This window comes from Ammodytes marinus, assembly GCF_949987685.1.
Source record: "Ammodytes marinus genome assembly, chromosome: 18".
Classification (NCBI taxonomy): domain Eukaryota; kingdom Metazoa; phylum Chordata; class Actinopteri; order Uranoscopiformes; family Ammodytidae; genus Ammodytes; species Ammodytes marinus.
In genome coordinates, this window is record NC_137222.1 from 14,748,998 (window position 1) to 14,770,738 (window position 21,741).

General features: G+C 39.3%; 1 protein-coding gene across 1 annotated transcript in view; it reads right to left on the reverse strand.

Moving 5' to 3' along the window:
* The window catches only part of LOC307265248 (transmembrane protein 132C), a gene marked incomplete at its 5' end in the record, with an annotated part of 130,711 nt that overhangs the window by 1,510 nt on the left and 107,460 nt on the right, over nt 1-21,741 (reverse strand). The window contains 4 exons of the mRNA XM_080046900.1: nt 154-345; nt 4,811-5,114; nt 8,400-8,608; nt 13,894-14,037. Of these exons, the coding sequence (XP_079903026.1) occupies nt 154-345; nt 4,811-5,114; nt 8,400-8,608; nt 13,894-14,037 (849 nt within the window). The remainder of the gene's footprint in view (nt 1-153; nt 346-4,810; nt 5,115-8,399; nt 8,609-13,893; nt 14,038-21,741) is intronic.

The following is a 21,741-nucleotide window of genomic DNA, read 5'->3' on the forward strand; positions in this document are numbered from 1 at the left end:
AATAACCCCCTGAACTTGCAAATCAAACACAATGCAGAGTAAAGCTAATATAGTAAATATATTACATTCCCCTTTCTCTTTTCTTGTGGCAGGTAAAGGGAATGATTCATGATAGATGAAATGAAGATATTTGAATGTCATCGGATTCACTACCTGCTTGAGTGACTCTATGACTTCCTGTGTGGTTGCCGTTGCGATGATGGCCCTGTTGCTCCCAGGGCTAAGCTGCAGGGACAGAGACAGTCCAGATACCAACTGCACCCCCAGCTCTGTCACACTCACTCTATCATCCAGCACCCTGATGCTCCTCTCAGCAAGCACCAACGATGTAAGAGGGGACAGCACCTGCAAACACACATAAACACTTGTTACTAATGGCAGTCCATTAAGATCTATAGATGACACAGTTACTGTGAATGACGAGCCAAGAGCCAGTTTGCTAGTGGCAACTGCTGCTGACTAAAGATGTCACTGTAGTAGATGATAAGATGTACCACTCCTCCTGGATCCCTTGCATGCTTAAAATTGAGTTTTTAAAAAATGTGCTCTTTGCGTGACAGTTTTATGCAAAACATAAAAATAAAGTGGTGACAACACAGATAGTTATAACACATATTCACCTTCAGCTTTAATGGAACGACACCACACAGTGCATTATTATACAATGAAATATTAAAGAGAACACACAAATGATGTATACACACTGCCTTATGTCAAATATCAGCCTACAGCTATGCTCAAGAAGCCCTCTGAACTGAGCTGACAAAATAGGTTGTTTGTAAACCTTTTCTGATATTCTGACGCACCTTTTGGCAGAAAGATACACAATGTTGTTCCTTCCCAAAGCTATTACAAATCATGGTTGTGAAAATGAATTGGTTTTATGATCTGTTTAAGGTGAGGTTAAAGTTAGGTTTAGTGGTGGGTCACGGTTTGCCTTAAAATAAAGGGTTTAAGGGTTACAAAAACATATTGGTTTTGGCTTTATAAATGACCATTTTGACAAGGCTCGGGGACATTCATCATCATGGCAACAGAAATAGCCACTTGGTTTAGGTGGTTAACAACTATATCGGGGTCATGGTAAAAAGAAACCGAGCCAGAGAGTGTGTTGACTCATCCATCCATCCCCCACTTCCTCTCTAGACTTTATTGCTCTACAATACCATCACCCGACATTCTTCTTGAATGTAAATATATGTTGTTTTTTTGGGCATTTCCTGAAATGTATTTCTTATTTTTTAATGTTCAAGGCAGGGCGGTCTCCAAATACTTGTTTGTGTACTGGGTCGGGAATAAGAAGTATGTAAATAGAGCAACATATTGCACTTGTTTGGAATTCTAAACTCGTATCTTTGAGTAATGGAGAACAAATGAACCAGAAACATTGTGGTTATTTGAACAAATGCCTTGTAACATAAAACACCCCTTACCTCACATGCAACATATAATCTTCAACCCTCCTAACATATTCTCTCCACCTCCCCGACTTGCCAGAGGTGTAAGCATGTAAATAGTTGTGATATTGTTAGGAGATGAGAATCACTCCCATCCGCTCCTATTAGTGCTGCGGTCTCTCCTGCAGCCGCCCCCGCATGGCTGCATTTACCAGCCATAATGAACTGTCAGCACCGATCACTGCCTCATTTGTACAGACCTTTTTTTTTCTTCCCTTTGGTTTACCTCTTTTCAGTTTTCCTTTTTTGCTTCTACACATTGAAGCTGATTTCAAAATACAAATAAATCAAGTTTAACGTTATATATCACATGAGGGCAGATTTTGTGTGTTTGCCTTAAAGTCTGAAATGTATTTTGTCTACATAAAAGAAAAGCAAAATAAGCAAAGACACAAAATCTTCTTCTGTGAAATATTGGCTGCTGGCTTGATGAAACTGCTTCATAAAACCACTGGTTTAAGTGAATCTGGCTTCCAACCATCAAAGAATATACTGTATTTTTCTCATCAAAAGTTGCCAGAATGGGCAATCGGTAAAGCTCCTACACAACTTTGCCGTAAGGTGCCTTGAATCAATCGACATTCACTCAACCTAACCCTAACTACATCCTAACAAATGTCCAGATGTTTTACCGATCTCTTCTCAGAGGTGTCAACACTTTTTTTGATTGTGTGAAAGTTGTCAGGTGCCTTCTCCTCTCCTTTATCACAGTGTTCTATCTTTGTCCAATTTTCCCGAGATGTCATGTCTCTCCTTCACCCCATTACAGAGATTGCAGGTTCTGCCTTTGGCCTACATCCATAGTCGTGAGATTCCCCCCACTGGGCATGTGTCAAAATCCCTTACATCAGTTCTGCTGTTTACAGGTTGCTTCATTCACAGACAATTAAAGACCCCTCGCGGTCATCCCTCTACCTATTCAAAAGCTGTCAGTCCTGTCCTGTATGATCTCTGTCCAAATCTCAGATGACTTTCACCGATGCCACAAAATCCCATTTGCACCTGGATCTAAATCTGGTGCAACCAACACTATTGCAAACAGGCCAGCGGATGTCGCCCTGACTCATCATACTGACACTCTTTCAGAGGTTAATAGCAAAATGGCATTTGCATGCAAGGAGTCAAGCCACAACATGTCAGAAAGACTTGAAGACTTAAAAGGATTAATCAAATTTCTCCTGATACACAGTTGAACCCGGTATGTTATGATCGAGTCACCCAGTCTATGGTATGGCCAATATGCAATCTTTTAATACCTCGTGGTCTTTTAAAATCCTTGTTTTTAATTTGACTGTCAAAGTGGGGAATAAAAGCCCTACGTGTCTGTCTTGTATGATTACGAGACGGTTCTCCCTATATGTTTTAGCCCTCAACCAACATGTGAATACATGAAATAACAGAATAGGTCGGCACCATGTTGTTGAAATCAGCACACACTTGCAATACCAGTCAGCGGTAAGGTTAACATAGTACATTCAGAGGTGTTTATTATCTAGCTTGGACCTAAATGACTTCAACCCAGACATGAAAATAATCTGTTTGAACTTGATCTTATTACCTACTCTTTTGAAATCTTTTTCTAATGGCCTTCTGATTATGAATACTTAATTTTATAGAACACATTAAATGTTTGTTCTCTCCACATTTCCTCTTACCCATTGAAAATAATAAAATATATTTGCTGGATATTGGTGTTTTTTTTTACTGTTTGACTGAGATGCGTAGAATAAGCCAATCAAGGGTGTGTGTGTGTGTGCAAATTTTCTTCACAATAACTATGATTGAAATTCTAGGTAACTAGTGATACTGGGATGGATTGTGTTGATTTTAGGCTGGTAAGAAAGTAACCCCAGCGGTTCTCCTAAATCAAGCAGATGTTTTCCTTTTCAGAATAATGTAACCTTTCCACAGACTTCCTGATCCACATACCAAAGAGAAGACAATTGACTGTTTGCCTACAAATGGTTGATTAAATAGTTGTCGAAATGTTATCTTTCAAATCATGTCTGTATTCTGTGGTACGCACAGATAACCTTTGTTCAGTTATATGATTAGCATTTCAAGGAAGAGAGATGCTCTCTTATTAAAGGCAGCTGCAATCAAAATTCACTTTGTGAGGTCTACAACAAACTGCACAATAGACAAACGTTATTTAAAAAAAAAAGTACTCTATAAGAGCAAAGTTTGTGTGCATATTTCCCTATTCTAGGACCTGTTTTCATGCATTTCTCCCATTAATTCATAGACAAAACAAGCAGCTATCATCGATCTAATGCTGAAAAGACACTGGATCCATATCTGATGATCAAGCTGACTCATTTGAGACTTTCAAAAGAGATGTCGCACTGCGGAATGACAACAACAAATTGCACATATTTTCCACTTTTCTTTCTTCAGTTCAAAAATCAACACAAGGCCATCTCACATATCTTTCCAGTCTTTTCTCCCTCCATTTGAACTCTGTCCTGGCCAACAGTGAAACAGCTCTCTATCTCACACACATAATCGCTCTTGCAGTGAACACAGCTCTTCAATTGATAAATAAAAAGGAGAGTATTATAGCAGCCCATTGCTTCGACAATGTGTTGTGTCAAATGTGTTCTGTTATCTTGTAGATGTCAGATTGATGTGGGTTTACAGTGAGGCGCATGTGCTGACTTGAGCAAGGACATGTTTGTAGTCTTAGATAAATAGATTTTTGAGTGTTTCTCCTGTGAAAGAGAGAGGGAGAGAGAGATAGAGAGATTGAGAGAGAGAGATACTGCAAAGGTGTACGTTTGTATCAGATGTGCCACGAAGACCTGTTTCTCTGTTAGCTCATGATCGGATTAGGTCTTTGTACCAGGTTGCAATCAATGTCGCTATTTTTGTTACTGCTCTTTCTTTCCATTGCCGAAACTGTACTGTTTTACTCCACATTCTCTGCATATGCTGCTTACTTCCATTCTATTTTTATTTTATTTGCATGCTTTTGTAAAGCCGTGCTTGTGGGAACAGGAATGTTCTTGCAAACGAAAGAGTAAAAAAAAACATTTCCAAAATTACGTGTGTACGTGTGGACATGGACTAACTATTGGGATGTCATCGTACTGTGTCAGGGTCAGAAAAATTAACGAGAGAAGAATTACATGCACGCGATCTGACGCATTTGGTTGTAGCTAAATAAACTACCTCTCTCCAACTACCCAAACAGAAAATGACTTACGTTAACATGACGTCAGACTGTATTATGAAAGTGAAATTAAATGGCAATGCTGTCTGCTTATCGGGTTATCAAAACACACACACACACACACACACACACACACACACACACACACACACACACACACACACACACACACACAACCAACCTGTAGTTTGGTGGTCCCAGGGCTCTGTCCTATTAGAACTTGGCCCTCTATCATTTGCGCCACCTTCGGGTCGGCCACCTTCAGGAAATCCTTGACCAGTTGTGTCACCTCCACCTGCCAGTCACTACCCAACAGGAAGTTCTGCTGGCCGTCCTCTTCTGGGGCTCCTTTCACTTCTCCGGTGTCCACCACAAAGTGTGTGAGGACACGCACTGTGGTGCTCTGGTATTGGGCCACACAACTGTTCTCTGTCCTGGCCTCTCCAGCACTGTCTTCATCCTTGTCATCAGTGACCCTCTCATACCTACAGAAATTGGGGGAGGGGGGGGAAGGACAGATGAGCAATGGGACTGTAGCACGGATCAATTACTTGGAACAGTGAGGACTGTAGAGGCAGCACCCACCCACGCACGCACACACGCACGCAATCACGAACACACACACACACACACACGCACACACACACACACACACACACACACGTACTTCAGGGTTTTTTCAGTGGTAAAAAAAGTACTGACAGCTTTTTGTGTCTCAAAGCCCTAAAGAGAGAGAAAGATACTTTGAAGGTTATCGCCAATATAATTCTACTTCCTCCTATCAAAATTCACTGTAATTCATTTTTTTCTTATCATCATTAGTGCCCATACAGTCTAAACCCTCTGCTTATATTTACTGCAGTCGAAGCCTCCACTGTCTGCTCTGCTGCAGGTTGTTCCCACCCTCCTGAAATTCATGGGGCTCCCAGTGTTTTCACAGAAATCCATTAAAAACAGCTTGCAGAGACAATACGCTGCCTTGCTCACTTTCTCATTTTCTTTAAAAGGGCAACTGATATTTTGCTCACTGTCTGCCATATATTTGGCCCACGGCGAACACTTTGCAGATAGAGCCATCTCGGGTTATGTTTCGTAACAAATTAATGTTTGCAAACCCAGTGAGGGGAATTGTGTGTCACATTTGTGTTTAGTCTTCCTTCTTCTCGTCCTATTTAAGTCAGGTGTATAAGACCTTTTAACACATTAACATACGAAAGGAAGGTAGGAATGAAAGAGAAAGCACCCCTTTAATTGGAAACATTTGAGAAATCCTGCAAAGAGTACTGAAAGAGGGCAAATGGTTTGCCACCATGGACCTAACATTTATAACAAAGCCATTGCTGGGCAAACTTTAAATTGCACCTGGATGTTTGATTCAAGTTTTACGGTACTTTATAACACTAAAAAAGTCAATACATTTCTGCAGTACAAATTCAGAATGTATGATATTCTACTTGGCTGCATTAAGGGTCCATTTGAATCCATACTGCTCTCCTGCATTGTATTTTTCTTAGCAGTTTGTCTTGCTCCATGATTAACTGGAATTTACTATGCCTACCAAAAGTTATAGTTCCCATTTCTACCCTAAAATACATACCAACTACTCATAGACAACATAAACGGCTCCCTCTGCTACTATAATGCTTCATAGTAAACGATAACTTGTTGTAATATGTCGGTCTCGTGGCTGGGCTCTGGGAGCTGCAGTGATGGGCTAAATGTGGCCTTGGGGACACGGATTCGCTCCAAAGTGTCAACAATGTCGACAATGAAGAGAAACACCTTATATGGCAATCAAGCATTTACAGGACATGACTCTTGCGTCATTTAGACATAGCAGGTCTATATTGCTGTTTTGTGACATTGTCCTTGTAATTTCTCTGCCTGGCTCTCACTCTATATTTTCCACATCGATTTCTAACTTGACTTTCCTGTTATGTATTGTCCAGCTCCTCTCTTTCTCTCTCTCTCTCTCCCACCTTTATTCTCCCTCTCTCTTAACAGTCAGGTGGCCAGGGGGGGAGTGACAGTGACAGTTTCCATTAGGTTTAATGAGGCATGGCAGGTCAGGCAAGAGAAAAGGGCTGACAGGTTAACACGCTGTGGCCCAATGGCTTGGCTTTAGTTCCTGACCTCTATTCTCCATCCCTTCCAATAGCCCTACACTACACTTCAGTGGAGGAACAGCAATCTAAACCCAAGGTGACATTTGTGGTTGGCAACAGGAACACGGGGTCAGGTCATGTTTGCAGCAGTGAGTGGCAGGTCAGCTAATTTGTCGGAGTGAAATGAGTTGGCTTACGCGCTTATGTAAATGTGATGAGGTAGAAACATGCAGACATTGATAAACCTATGCCAATTATTATTATTTTTTTTGCTTTTTACTTTTTATGTTTTCAACGCTTTCAAAAATATGCACAAACTCCTTCATCCCGTGCAGTCTACAATGCGGTGATGCACTTGACAGACATGATTGAAGTGACCAGGCACGGAAAGTGACTAGGCTAAGGGGGGGTATTTGTGTTAGAGTGCCACCCTGTGGGGTTTAGGCCAATAGGAAAGGACACTGCAATGGCTTTTTCACATGAAATGTATTATGGAAAGATGTTTTCTGGACAAAAGTTGAATGCACATTAAAGTTATAACAGCAACATTTATAACATTTACTGTTACTTTTTTGTTTGGCCTTATCGAAATCTGATATAACGTGCACACCGACACAATCTCAAAGGTCAATGTCAGCAATGTTTGAATTTATGTGTGCCTTCCCCGTGTCATTATTTGACACTTTAAAAAGCATGTTTTTATGCCGACTGCGACATCATGTAATTGATGTTTTAATTTTACAGCATACATTGTGCATGCATGTAATGCACTGGTGAAGGAGGAACGAGGAAAATTTGTATTCCTTTATACGTTAAAAACCACTTCATGTCTTCACAAATTTAATATGAATACAAATATCTATTATAGAATTTAAATTAATGTTCCACAGAGATTTGTATAGAGTTGTTTCTCTCTTAATCAGCCCTATTCATATTTGAAGAAAAATCACTTATTTGAAAAATGTTATGACAGCTGCCTTTTCTACAACTCACGATGCGCCGCACAAGTCATTGAGAAACCTGAGGAATTTTGTGCACTCTCTGAAATGCTCAACATTATTGCTGATTACTTATTCAGCAGAGTCGAGCAGCTTTTGGGAGACCAGTCCAATGAATTATTAGACACTCATTATGAAAACTCTGCAGCTGCACCTGCATTTTATTCCTCCCAATATATGCACCAACACAACAAAGCCAATTTATTGTAGCTCCCAATTGTTTACAAGTGGTGGAAGTGAAGAATTAGGATTCATAAAGGAATTGTTAAAAAACCTCTCAGGTCAATTGAAGATATAGATATATGTCCTTGAACCTCTTTTAAATGGCCAAGTTGTGATTTAAGATTGTTACTCACTGGATAGAGCTGCACACCCCTAGATTAGCTTGTTTAGGAGTTAATTATTATTATATATATTTTTTTAAATAGCCTATATATTTTTTTTAAGATAATATTTTGGCATTTTTTTTATTAGACAGATTTTTGGAGAGACAGTTGAGATGGAGCAAAGAGGGGAATACTTGCAGAGAACTGCCACGAGCGACCCCCTATTTTTAAATTAATTTGAGTTTAAGTTTAACTCAAGTTTTTTTTAAACTGCCTTCAAAGCTGCTGATGTAGTGCTGCAGTGTTCAATTCAAAAGTGGCAATAGACATTCAGGTCTCACCTTCTGTTGCCCGTACTAATTGGGACCCTCCAGCCCTTAATCTGGCTGAGCTCGGGATCTGCCACATCGATGAGCAAAGGCAGACGGGGCATCCATACACTCATCTGGAGCTGGGCACTCAGAAAACTGTAGGTGAAGTTGATCATGACCCTGCTCTTTCCTCTGGTCTCCTTCCCATTGACGTACACATAGTCGCACCGCTCCGCCACCTGCAGACAAAAAAAAGGGCAAAATGTTAGAGTGGCGGCAGGTTTAGAGGCAGACAAAAGGACTTGACAGAAAAAGAAACAGAATACATTTTAGACTGAAAACGTGGACAAAAGATGACAAAAGTAATGAGGCAGAAATATAGTGTTTCTAAAAAAATCTATAATGGAAGAATTGGTGGAATGTTGTCATCTGGACCGCTTTGAGGAAAGATTATCCTCTGTTCTTTTTCGGTTAACAGCCTCTTCTAAGAACTTGGGAGTGTGGAGAGACGTGGCATTAGTTAAAAGAAAATCTCTAGTGTCAGGTTGTGTGTGTGTGTGTGTATGTGTATGTGTTTGTGTGTGTGTTTGTGTGTGTGTGTGTGTGTGTGTGTGTGTGTGTGTGTGTATTTCAGTGTGTGTAGATGCATTTTGTATCCATGTGCGTGCAGGGTAATTTGTTTTTCCAGTAATGTGACTTTGGTCCAACTTAACAGATGGAGCGGAGAGAGAAAAAGGCACACAAAGCCATGCTTTATCCAACCGGAGAACAAATCACTCACTCAAACTAAATTATGACTGGCTGGATGAAGCACGACTCCAATCAGTTAGCGCGGGTTTTCCTCAGATGCATCACCAGCCCAGAGAAGTGATATAGGAGGAACATCAGAAGTGTGTGCCACTATATTCAAAGCACCCTCAATCTCATCAAATATCCTCCCCCCCCTCCCTTGAGGACCAAAATCTATTTAACAATCTGTCATTAAAATGTGTTTGTAATCGCTCGCTTTTCAAGTCTTTTCCATCTCAAACACCATCATAAGCTTGATTGGCATAGCCGGTAATTTCCAGGCACACGTCCTTATAGGAGTGACAGTTGCCTCTTTATAAGAGAGCAGCCACAGGAAGACTGTCATCTGCCTCCACGTCTTTGCATATAACTTGGCAGCTTTACTTTCAAATGATGTCAGACCCAGCTCTTATCTTTGAGCAACACAACTGACAGCTTGCTATGTCTGTCAGTTCTCTCCAGTGCCCCCTCATTCTTGCTTTCTCTCCCACCATTTCCTGCTCGCCGTCAGTCGACTGCATCATTACTGTATGCCCTATGTTGTTCAATCTATCTGTAAAGCAAAGTGACGTAAGATTTTACATTTTGCCTGGACTTTTCTGTTCAGATTATCAGTTTCTTCAATCGAATACAGATTCATAATGAAACCATCTGTGAAATGTTCTGCTCGTCATTTGAAAACAATATCCATCTAATTGCGTCTGTGTTTAATTGTTGAACATCAATATCAGACTGATGTAGCGCAGCATTATTTCACTTAACGTCAAAGTCAAACGATTAATTCTTACATGAACTCACGGTTATTTTGAACACGATCGACACGATTAGCTTCAATTAAAAATAGCGTTTATGAAAATGTTCTGTGCAACAATGGGCCTCATATTAGTTAAAGGAATAGTTTAAAAATGTTTGTACCAGAAACACATACACCACATAGCCTACACAAAAAACACTCAAATGCAGTGTTTTAAAAGGCAATGCATCCAAGAGAGAGAGAGAGAGAGAGAGAGAGAGAGAGAGAGAGAGAGAGAGAGAGAGAGAGAGAGAGAGAGAGAGAGAGAGAGAGAGAGAGCGCTGAAAGAATCCACTTCAGTCTTCAATAGTCTCTAAAGCCACAGCTCTATTTTTTCTTCCTTTTCCAGTGTTCATTTTCTCTCACTCCGATGCCAAAATCAATTAACTTCAACCCCCCCTTCTAACGTTTAAATCTCCGATTTTGACCCACTCTGTTTGTACATTCTAGCTCCATCTTTAGCTCATGTACCGTAATAAGAGACGACCATTACAGAGATATAATTGAGATCTCTGGTAGGTGACATATTCCGTGCTTCCTGAAACATAAAGCACTTGACTGAGCTCTGTTGCCACTGTTATCCGCCATTAAGTGTATCATACACCCGCGAACAAATCAATGTCACCTCTCCATGGAAACGGTGTATTGTTGCTAATCACGCAGGCTTGAAGTTTATCCAGAGTGACATGCACAAACACAGATAAGGACACCACAGAATCCAATTCAGAGTGCTGCACACATGGGTGGCTTTATGACTGAAATGATAACTGACTCAAACTGATTAAATGTCCAGCTCCTGAGAGACTAGCATTTGACACACAGTGTTCTGTGCTGCTGGGACATTTCATACATTTCTGCTCTCGTCATTTTCTTAAGGAGGTTTCTATTTCTTTCGTTCCCCGAAAATAAATTGTCTTAACTGATATTGAGGGCACTGGGCATAAGTAAAGACTTAATAAGTAATATATCCTCGTTATAGGTTCAGTGGTATAAAGAAATATCTAGAACGACAAAAACAGATGAATTATAGAAGACTGGCTTGTTTTGATTCTGTTTTCTTCAGCTTCATATTACTAGTAGCCTTTCTAATCTGCCTTTTAGAAATGAAGACCTCGGGGAGGATGTGTCGTAATCCCTCACTTTCAAAGTGTGTTATGTTTGATGAACACAATAGCACTCCCCTGCGGCCCATTCTCTTTCACTTTTTTAAATATTCTAACTATATTTGTTCTGCCCAGGCGCAAAGCATGGATGTGACTTGAAGGCCAATCGAAAGCAGCAAGGCCCCCCTGATTTGTGCTTATTCCTGGCCTCACTTGCTTACTGTAGAGAATACTGTATGCTTCATGATAATGCAGGAAGAGGCTTTATTCAAGCTCACCAGCACGGATCAGCTAATAGACACAGGTGTGTGTGTGTGTGTATGTTCTGCTACGCTGCACTACATCATGTGTAGAGGAGGAGGGCATTTCAACAGGACAGGGAAGGGAATTTATCCACAACAATTCTGTCAGATTTGCTTTGACGGATATTTAGTATCTCTCTGCCTTTGTAAAGTTTATTTTTTTTAAACTTGCTGTTGTCTTTGTGTTAATGATCATGGCCCCATGGCCGCTTTTAAAATGAGGGAAATGAAAGAAAATGAAAAAAAATCTCATCCTAACCATATTTTGAGTGTTTGGTTTTCCCAAAACAAAGCTCTTTACTTCTCATTAATGTGTTTAAGGCTTACTTGAATGCAAAAACAGGCATTTTTCCAAGCAGTCCCTGCTCACCACGACAATAACCAGGCAACGATGTGATAGAAAATACAAAAAGTAAAAAACAAACAAAAGGAAGATGCCAAAAACACTCCAAAAACAAAATATATTTGATTAACTATCAAAGAAGACTTGGAAAACCACTAAATATTAACTTTGAAAAGCTGGAAGAAGTGAATTGCTGCAAAACAATTGTATCAAATGATGAAACATCTTGTTAATCAATTAATGGACATGGTTCATTTTTGTGTGATTTCTGTAAGCAAACTTGATCTAGTGATACAAAAACAAATGTGGTTCAAGGAACGAATGTATGGATTATCAAAATGATAACATGCAACAATTTCAAAGATGGAACCAAGAAATACATTTTTGACTAATGTACTACTGATAAAAAACAAAAAACTAAAGAAAAATCCATATAATCCTAAACATTTCGGGAAAATGTAAATCACCTAACACTTAAAGTTTCAGAGAAGCGGTGAAGGAGGAAAATCCAGATCTGCCTGATTAATAAGTGTTTTTATTTAGAATTTTTATTTAGAGAAAATAGGGTGGAGAGGGGAGGGGTACCGCTTACTGTTCCCCAACCAGTGTGTTGGGCAGGGGAGTGCGCTACCGAGGTCAGCGTCACACTGTGTGCTTCTACTTCAGTAGATAATTAAACCCTTTGAGACATCTGCCTCGTCTTTCCTCTCTGATATGCATGTTTGCTACACGAAACACACACAATCACCTCCTCAATATAGCACAAACTCATGTAACACTATTCGCATTCTCTTACACATACTGACAATAAGAAACATTTCTCTCACTTCATTTTTCCATCTTGTTTCTCCTTGTGATAATACAATGGGGACATGGTGAAGGGCCAGTATTAAATCAATTGTTGCCACGGTAATAAGCTCCTTCTCCACCTTTTACCTAAACTGGCCGTATTATACTGGTGACTACTTTATTTTATTTCTTTGCCTGACTATAATTCCTGTGTAACCTTTCCCAAAGCATTCAATAAGGTTTTAGACTGACCACCCAAGCTTTCAGAGAGCCAATTAAAATCAACTTGTAGAGATTTGAAACTTGCTTGAAAAAGGAAATCAATCACTGTGAATATTGTATCACCTTTGTTTGTCAAGTTATGTTATTGGCAAGTGGCACCTTGCCAATGGCTTTTGAGAAAGCTATTTTTCTTTTTCTTTTTAATGCAGGAAATGACTGATTTCATACTATACTCTTCAATACATAATGTACATGTATTGCAATGACATATCAGCAATATCTGGAAGCAGGTGAAACTAGCATAGGGGAATTATGGTTGCATCAACGCAATTCTTTTTAAGCAACATTGAGAATAAATGTAAAATGTAGCCGCTGTTTTCTTGTATTTTTCGCTCCTCCATATCAGATGAGAAAGTGCACCTCCGAGGCTACAAATTGATCAAAAACAAGAACAGGCTTAGTGGGTAGACTTTTTAAAATGTATTTTTTTAAACGAGTTGCCCTCAATGCTCATATTTTTCAGTATTTAATCATAGCATAAAATCACTATTAATTTATCTTATCATATAAAACTGGTTTGCCAAGTCAACTGTCACACACACTTATGGTATTGCGGCCTTTGATGTATCAATAAATGTCCTCTTAATATTTTATTACTACATTGAAAAAATGCACAGTCAATAAAGAAAAATGGCATTCAGAATCAGACATCCAGAAATATGCTGCCTCTATGACTGTGTGCCTTCATGTGTCCAAAATAGACTACTTTCTTTGATGAACTGAGGAATCTATGGAGGAAGTTCTGTACAAGCACATGTACAAAACATGCTTCCTTCCTACTGCATCTACAACAAAGACAGATTTTTTCTCAGATGAAACCTAATTTTTGCTGATTCTTTTTCTTTTGTCTGTGATCTGATCTTTGACCCGAGGAGAGGCTCAATTTCTGGCACACCATTTTCCCAAATGATAAAGCCAGGCTCTGTTTTGCTGGGGGGAATGTCAGCATCCGCTTCCTAGAGTAATGAGCGCCTACCACTTCACAACTACAATTACCTTTTTGTTCACCCACCCACATACCACTGCAATATAACCATGAGGCAGAAGAGAGTGAGCACAAATTGGTAAAAGGTAAAATAAAAAAAGTATGCTGCTGGAAAAAACACACACATGCCCCACGAACCTTGATAACCTGTTCATCTGTTGACCTGCACTCCACTGACTCTGTTACATCAGACACCGCCCCATCTGTTCCTACAGTGACCACCTTCACTGGCACGGCGACTGTTCGCCCAGTGAGGACAGCCGTGTTGAGGAGCTCGGAGTCCTGCATGGGGAAAAAAAACAGAAAGAAGTATTAGTGCTAACAACATAGTAACTTGGGACTAACAACTTGAGAATGTCATATCTGAACTTTTAAGGTGAATGTAGGAATTTCCAACATATTTATGTTATCTTATATTAAAAGAAGTCAACACAGAACTTTGTGTTGATCAGAGTTTAGGACACGAACTGCAACAACAACAACTGTTGCAGACACAGCAGAATATAGGAACACGATTGCAAGACCTGGCTTCTATTAAAAGCACACTATTGCTAATAAGGCTTGATATAAGATCTGTCACACACACACACACCCCCACCCCACACACACACACACTCACACAGTCACCCACAGACACACATACACGCACACTCTCACTCACACACACACACACACATGCACACACACACACACACACAGACTCACTCACACACACACTCACACAGACACTCACACACACACACACTTGCACACACACACACATTCACACAGACACACACACACATGCACACGTACACAGACACACACACACACCCAGACAGATAGTGTATTTAACCAACCGCCTTCACTAGATCGTGGCCTTGGCCTTTGCCTTTGTGCCGCGGGGGGCGGCTTCTATGCCCGAGGAATGAAGACTGCTGGGGGAGCTCCCTACCCCCAAAGTTAAGGCTAGATGAGTAGGGCAGGGTGAGATAAGATCTGAACTATTGTAATGAATAAGTACCTTTGTGTTTATAGTAGAAGTTGTCTACTAAGCTGATATCCTGTTGTGTCAACCCTTCAATAAAGTACCCTGTTAGACCGATCTCCTACTTCTCCGTGTCTATCTCGAAGCCTGTGAGATGACTCCTCTCTCTCTAGTAATATCAAATGTAGGTAAACAATTGGCCCCCTCGGCCACGTTGACAACACATTGTTTACACTACATGAATCAGGTCAATACGGATATTATTCTTATAAGGTCCCACTAAATGTATTACTGATCTGGCGCCCTACAAGTGATCTGATCTGTCCTAAGTCTTCCAATTTTGTTATTAACTCCAATTGGAAGAGTAACTTCTATCTTCGGACAGCACTATAGTTAAGGTTTGTCATATCACGATACATTGCCATACAATGCATTTAGTGATATTCCACATACTTGACTGAAAATGTGAAGCCATAGTTGCTGTGTGCAATCTGGGAGGTCTAAATACATTACATTGCATTATATTGATTATTCACCGGACAAATTAAGTCAAAACTATTTAATTAAAAACTTGAATTGATTAAAAACCCAGCAATGTGAGACAACCAGCCGCCCTACAGTGTTTTTTTTGACATTATATGGGAAATATACTTGTTTACTGTCTTGCTGAGGACTAAGAAGAGGAGATTGAGGTCAGTTTCATGTCAGTGCATTCAGATTCCCTCAGGACTTGTTTAGCCTAGATTAGAACTGTTCCTGCTGGAATTTGTTTTCAACTTGCAGACATTGCGGAAACAACTACAACACAGTTCTCCCAGCTGAATCCCTGTTGCTCTTTTTTCATTAAGAGCTCAATTGACAGCGCATTTCCACAAAATTAACAGTATAGCTTTCTGTCATTTTCTTGACGTACACATTATCTTTTGTAGTTTTTTGAGAAAAATAAGTCAGACTTATTAAAGCTGGTGGGGGGTATTTTCATATTTTCATAGTGTTGGGCCTTTAGTAAAAGCTTTTGTTTTCTGGGCCGTAGAACATTAAACAGTGTTTGTCAGTAGTACTGTTGGGCTCTCTTTATTTTCAATGTTTCATTTTAAAATGTGTTTAAAGGTGGAGTCAGTGATTCTGGAGAACACCTGTTGTCAAAATAAGTAAAAATCTCCTCACAATCTGCTACCTGTTCGAACAGCATGTGTCTGCTATAAACCACATGTTACATGTTTATACAAAATTGTCTGACTCTCTCAATGATTGGTTAAATAAAATATATTTTTTACTCCATGCATTCTTCTTCCTTCTTCCAAAACCTTGTGCCTGCTTTACCCACAATGCAATCAACCGCTGAAAGTTGGGTCAGATATGCAGGTGTTTTATACAGTGGCTAATGCAGCCTCAAACTGCTAGTCTCAAGCAGAAGGTCTGGTAAACTCACTTCATTTCAACACCAAGATCATTTTCAAACTTCTAGTGGTCAACTCCAAACATTTGGGATGCTCCCATGAACAACTTTATAATATTTCACATATGCAGTAGTACACTCCGGGACCTGAAAACAGACTTTAAAGGTGCTCTGAGGAACTTTCAGTTTCTGTTCATTCTAGCACCCCCTTTGGACAAAAGCAGTAGTGTTTTACTACACCAGCTGTAGATATAGTTGGGTGAGCGTACCCATGACAAAGGGATTAAGAAAAACTATATAAAAATACATTCTTTGCACAGATGGTCTTGTTTGCTGTCACATGTCATTTATGAACATCAGAGAAAAAATTTGAATGTGTCAGAAATATTTAAAAAACGCTTGTAGCACATTTTGATGTGTAAAATGGTGGCCTTCCTCTTTAACAAATGGCATACAGTGAATTAGGATCACAATCGAGTCTTTCACAGCTTTTCACCAGAACTCACCCCATGTAGAAAAAATGAAAACTATGGCAGGAATACTTTGGGTCAAATTGCATTCGTTCGAGAGATATTACGAGATTCACCAGAGAATGGAAGGCTTTTCAGAGAAGCAGGGAGAAGATAATGAGATCAATTAAGACAACGTCTGGTAATCCTTGAACTCTCAGTGTGTTGGTTGTTCATGTACCGGCGGGTCCTGCTCATCACAGCTTAGTTTCAATGAAAGACTACTTAGAGGCCTAAACCCTCGGAAGATAAAGGAAAACTGTTCTGCAGACAACTCTTTGTTCATCAACACTGGTGCCTCTCTGTTTGCTTTGTTTCTTTGCACTTGTGCTCCTTTTGAGAGGAATATTTAATGTGTTGCTCAACAGTATATTAAGGAATTCAAAGCCTATGATTAAGGGCATTGTCTATTTGTCTCTAGCAAGTCATATTTGTCTGTTTTTATTATAGCTCTCTCTGACAACTGTTTAGAAGTTATTTCGTCCAGATTATCAACACCCTTTGGAGAGTAGAAAATAAAGAGTCTATTTTGTTTTCTTTATTTAGAGTAAAACTCTCACAAAACTGTCTGAAACTTTTCCTTACCCGTGAATTAAAAAGACGACCAATTTATTTATTCATCCACCACCTTTCTAGTCCATTACCGCGGAAAGGAAAGAAAAAAGAGTTAAATAAAGCAGGACTTGCTCAAAGCACGGTCTCAGAGAGAGAAAGAGAGGACTGACACTGTCCACCTTAGCTTTTTATTTATGCACCTATTCAGGGTCTTTTTGAAAAAAAACATTGGCATCCAATCTTGGGCTTTTCAACGCATTTTTAAATTATTTTCACCTTGAACTGAAATGGTGTGAAGGTAATCAAAAGCTTCTCTCACAAATTCACATACTTTTAGCGGTGTGGGTGACCTTGCTTCTGTCAAATTTAGTTTGGATCCAGTGCACACAATTCATCATTTGTAGGCAGGGGGAAAAATATATATTATAAAATATATATAAAATATATATAAAAAAGATATTCTGGTGTTCTGGTAAAAGTGAGCCATTTACGTGCTTTCTTGCAAGTACAGTCAATGCAAAATCATTAGGCTTCAAATTCATTTCAAGGTTTCATGATACCAATTTCTGGGCGTATATGCTAACGTGTTCAAGTTAATCCATATGTTGGAAGGTTGGACAAATGAAGGAAAACACAGAAAGTATACCTAGCTTTCCATCTCTCAACTTTCATTTGAAACTACACATTATATCCACGTACACTGCATGCATTAAAGCCAACTCTCTCCATCTGAGACCTTCACATCAACTCCCATGCTCCATTCCTCCATCGAATGACAATGAACATATTCGCTCATATTATCCATAGATAGTATAATAAATGATGATATTAACACGATGAGACAAATACAGTCTCTGGTGACAAATGTTACCTCAAAAGAGTTCTATCTATGCTTCTACATGTGATGGGCACTGTGTGTTTTCACTTAATGAGCCGTTAACACTGGAACACCACAATGAAAAGAGAGATGGTCTTAATGAGCTTCGGCATCATGGAGACTGTTTGTGTGCCACAAAGAAACTGAATATTGAGTGAGCTGGAATATAATGAACACCATCGCAAACACAACAATCTTCTTGCCTGGAAATAATGGATAATTTAGCCAAAAGGAGCTGGAGTGACGCATGAGGCACAAAAGGCGGTCCCCTTTTCTATGAATTCAGCTTACTTACCGAGCATAGCATGGATGCCTAATACCCTCCTGGAGATACAAAGGGGGGTTGATGGTGGTGGTACCTGATAAGCCTTTGGCTTCTTCCGTCACCCTTCGGACAACACAAAGTATGATGTATGATGTGAAAGAGATAATTGTGTATTGTGTGGAATTGTCCGAAAGAATAATAATAAATAATAAATAAATAAATGGTTTGAATGCATGGGGCCTAATTTACAACAGCAACACCCATGCCCTCAAATACCTAGTATTATTTGCCCTGGCACACACACACACACACACACACACACACACACACACACACACACACACATACACACACACACACACAGTCACACAGTCACATACACAAACATCGTTGCTCAAAAAAATAAATAACAAAGGCAATTGCTCTCTCCTCACGCCACAGCTTATCTTAACAACCTCTCATGGTGGTGCAGAGGGGAGAGCAGGAAAATAGAAGAAAGATGGCAAGAGAAGGAAGAATCGATAAAAGGCCATTACACTTCTGCGCAGCCTTTGGTGGAGTGTGTGTGGGGGCTGATATTGTTGTGGATGAATGACATGTAAGGTAAAGCACTTAACCTATATAGAAGCATGTTTAGAGAATAGTTATAGCATGTTGATGTCTGCAAGCTCAAGGACAAACACCGATATGGCAGTAGGATGCAACGATTATTGATACAGATAGTGTGTTGATAGTCTAAGGGAAACATCACGGTTTCATGATTATAATGCAGTCATTTATTTCATCACACTTAGATGTATAGTCCGACAAGCATTATTTACTGTATTTTGTTCCAACATTAGTTTTTTTATTAGTATAGGATTAACATTAACTTAATTAAAACCCACGGTGTGAATTACTGTTCTCCATGCCAATGTATTTAATTTATTACATTATAAATAATCTACTTTAAATAATTACTATAGCTTTGCCTAGAACCAGGTTTTTGCAGTTTCAGTAAAATGAAATTAAGAAATACTGACTTACTGTTTTCTGAAACAACACTTCAGGGTTTCTTCCCACAGCCATTGTTTATCTAATGATAACACATATGAATCAAGTAGGTTGGTTTTAAACATTTACTTAAGTAAATGTCCTTTTTTGGTAAAATAAAAATAGGAATCATCTACAAATCCATTCTCGGCATAACACCTCTCTACCTCTCTTCTCTTCTACACCTCTCCCACCCTGCCCGTAATCTAAGGTCCAGTGCTTTCATCAACCTCTCCATCCCCACTGTCCGCACTGTCTTTGGACGCAGTGCCTTCCGGTTCGCTGCAGCCTTTGACTGGTACACCCTTCAAAACACCCTTAAACTTTCTGTCTTCACCTCTCTCTCTGTCTTCAAACTAAATCTGCATAAAATCTTAGTTGACTCCTGCACCTGTTAGTAGCCCTTCTTGTCATACACTATTGATTAACTGTTTATTTTATTGTATTGTATTATATTGAATTTTTTAAAGTGTATTTTATATATTTTTGTAAAAGTGTAATATATATATAACCTTGTTTTCACTTTTAGCACTCCCCTCCCCCTTCCCCTTCAGGCTGCACTTGAAAATAAGAATTTTGTTCTTAATTTGCTTGCCTGGGTAAATAAAGGTTAAATAAAAAGGAACAGGTATATCCACAAAAACACACAGGCTAACGTCTTTAATCCCTTAAAGCTAAAGAACTAATTCAAATTTAGTGTATAACTGCTGTAACTTCTAAGGTCTTAAACTAAAACTGGTGCCAATCCATCCTAAACGTAAATGCTAACAGCATGAATGGTAACTGAACGCTTATGGCAACAAAAGAGAGACATTTTGAAGCACCATTAACGGTGAGTTTGGGTAATCGCTGCATCCCTATTGGATTCAAAGGTACAACACTTCTGAGATCTGGTGAGTGGCCATGGAGGATGTTTGAAAACACTTTTTAAATGTGTCTTTCAGTTTCCTTTAGAACATTTCATTCCTGAAAACTGCAATTTGGGCGGCCACCAATAGCACTACACATTCCCTTTTTGAAACCTTTTGGGATTAAATACAGTGGTTTGAATGCATTTACTTCCCCTGCATTTATCTATTTTAAATTCACACATGCAAACAGGACAGCATTTCTACAGACAAGCCGTTTACAGCTGCATCATGCTCAGTATACTGTTCCAGAGGAGGCCGCTACAGATTCATCTGTCAGTCATCTTCAACTTGTGGTTGATTCTGTTTGCCTATGTTTACCATTTATGATATTTTTATGAATCCATCATCTAATGGAAATGCATTGGTGGCCTTTTAATGAACAATACATTCATAGATTCCAACTACTAGACACTAGAATGTGTGATTTAAGCATAAAGGCCAAACCGAACTATAGCTAGTTAAGCCTGAGGTGTGTTAAACTAGTGTCCTACTTATTTGAGCTGTTCCACATATCGCTACCCTAATATGATATATTATATATATGGTAGCCTACAACAAATCAATTTCTTTTTCGATCATTTCTTATTTGTGTGTCAGTGAGTCACGGACACAATTATGAGTTATGAAACATGTAAGGTTCAGTTGCAGTGTCGACTTGTAATAATTTCCCCATGTGGGTCCATGCAGCAATAATGGTCCTGATGACGGTAGCCAAAATTGTCCAATTAAAGTCTATCCTTATGGCAAGTCAAATTTTTTCCCCCTTTTTAGCAAATCTGCTGAGGTAACTTTGCCAACCACTACACCACACTACTGCACTCATTAAGACATTCAGAAATTCTTCGAAAAAAAAAATGGAAATTCACTTGGATTAAATTGTTAAAGGAAACTCAAACTATAGTTGATTAGGTCACCCACTGCAGGCATAATACACGGCATGAGGCCGCATCTGTGTTGTGATGAGATTGATCCAACCTGAAAAAGTGAAGCAATGTGGCTCCTTGAAGAGAAAAACAACTGATTTATACATGTATCTTTTATTTTACATTTTTGACCTAAATCTCAGACACGAGATATATGCCTTTTTCTTGTAAATGTACCACTTTTATCCAAGTTTTCTATTTCAAAATATAACCCCATTCACCTGGAAAAGTAACACATACAACATGTGATTAGCTGGGCAAAAAAACTAAAAATGCAACTCTCTCCACCCCATCAAGTCAAGGTAACACTTGTTATCATAATAAAATAATTCTGTAGTTTCTAACTCATAACACATTTAGCATCAGTTACAGGTGCTGTAAGCGGAATGGTTATTTTAGCTAACTCCCTGTCAGTTACTGCAGTTAGCAGTCCCCTCGCTTGTCCCTACGTCACCACATTAATGCACTGCGGTCTTCAAGCAGCGAGTTATCTAGCATCATCTCAGATCCATAAGTGTGATAAAACATGATGAATAAGTGTGATAAAA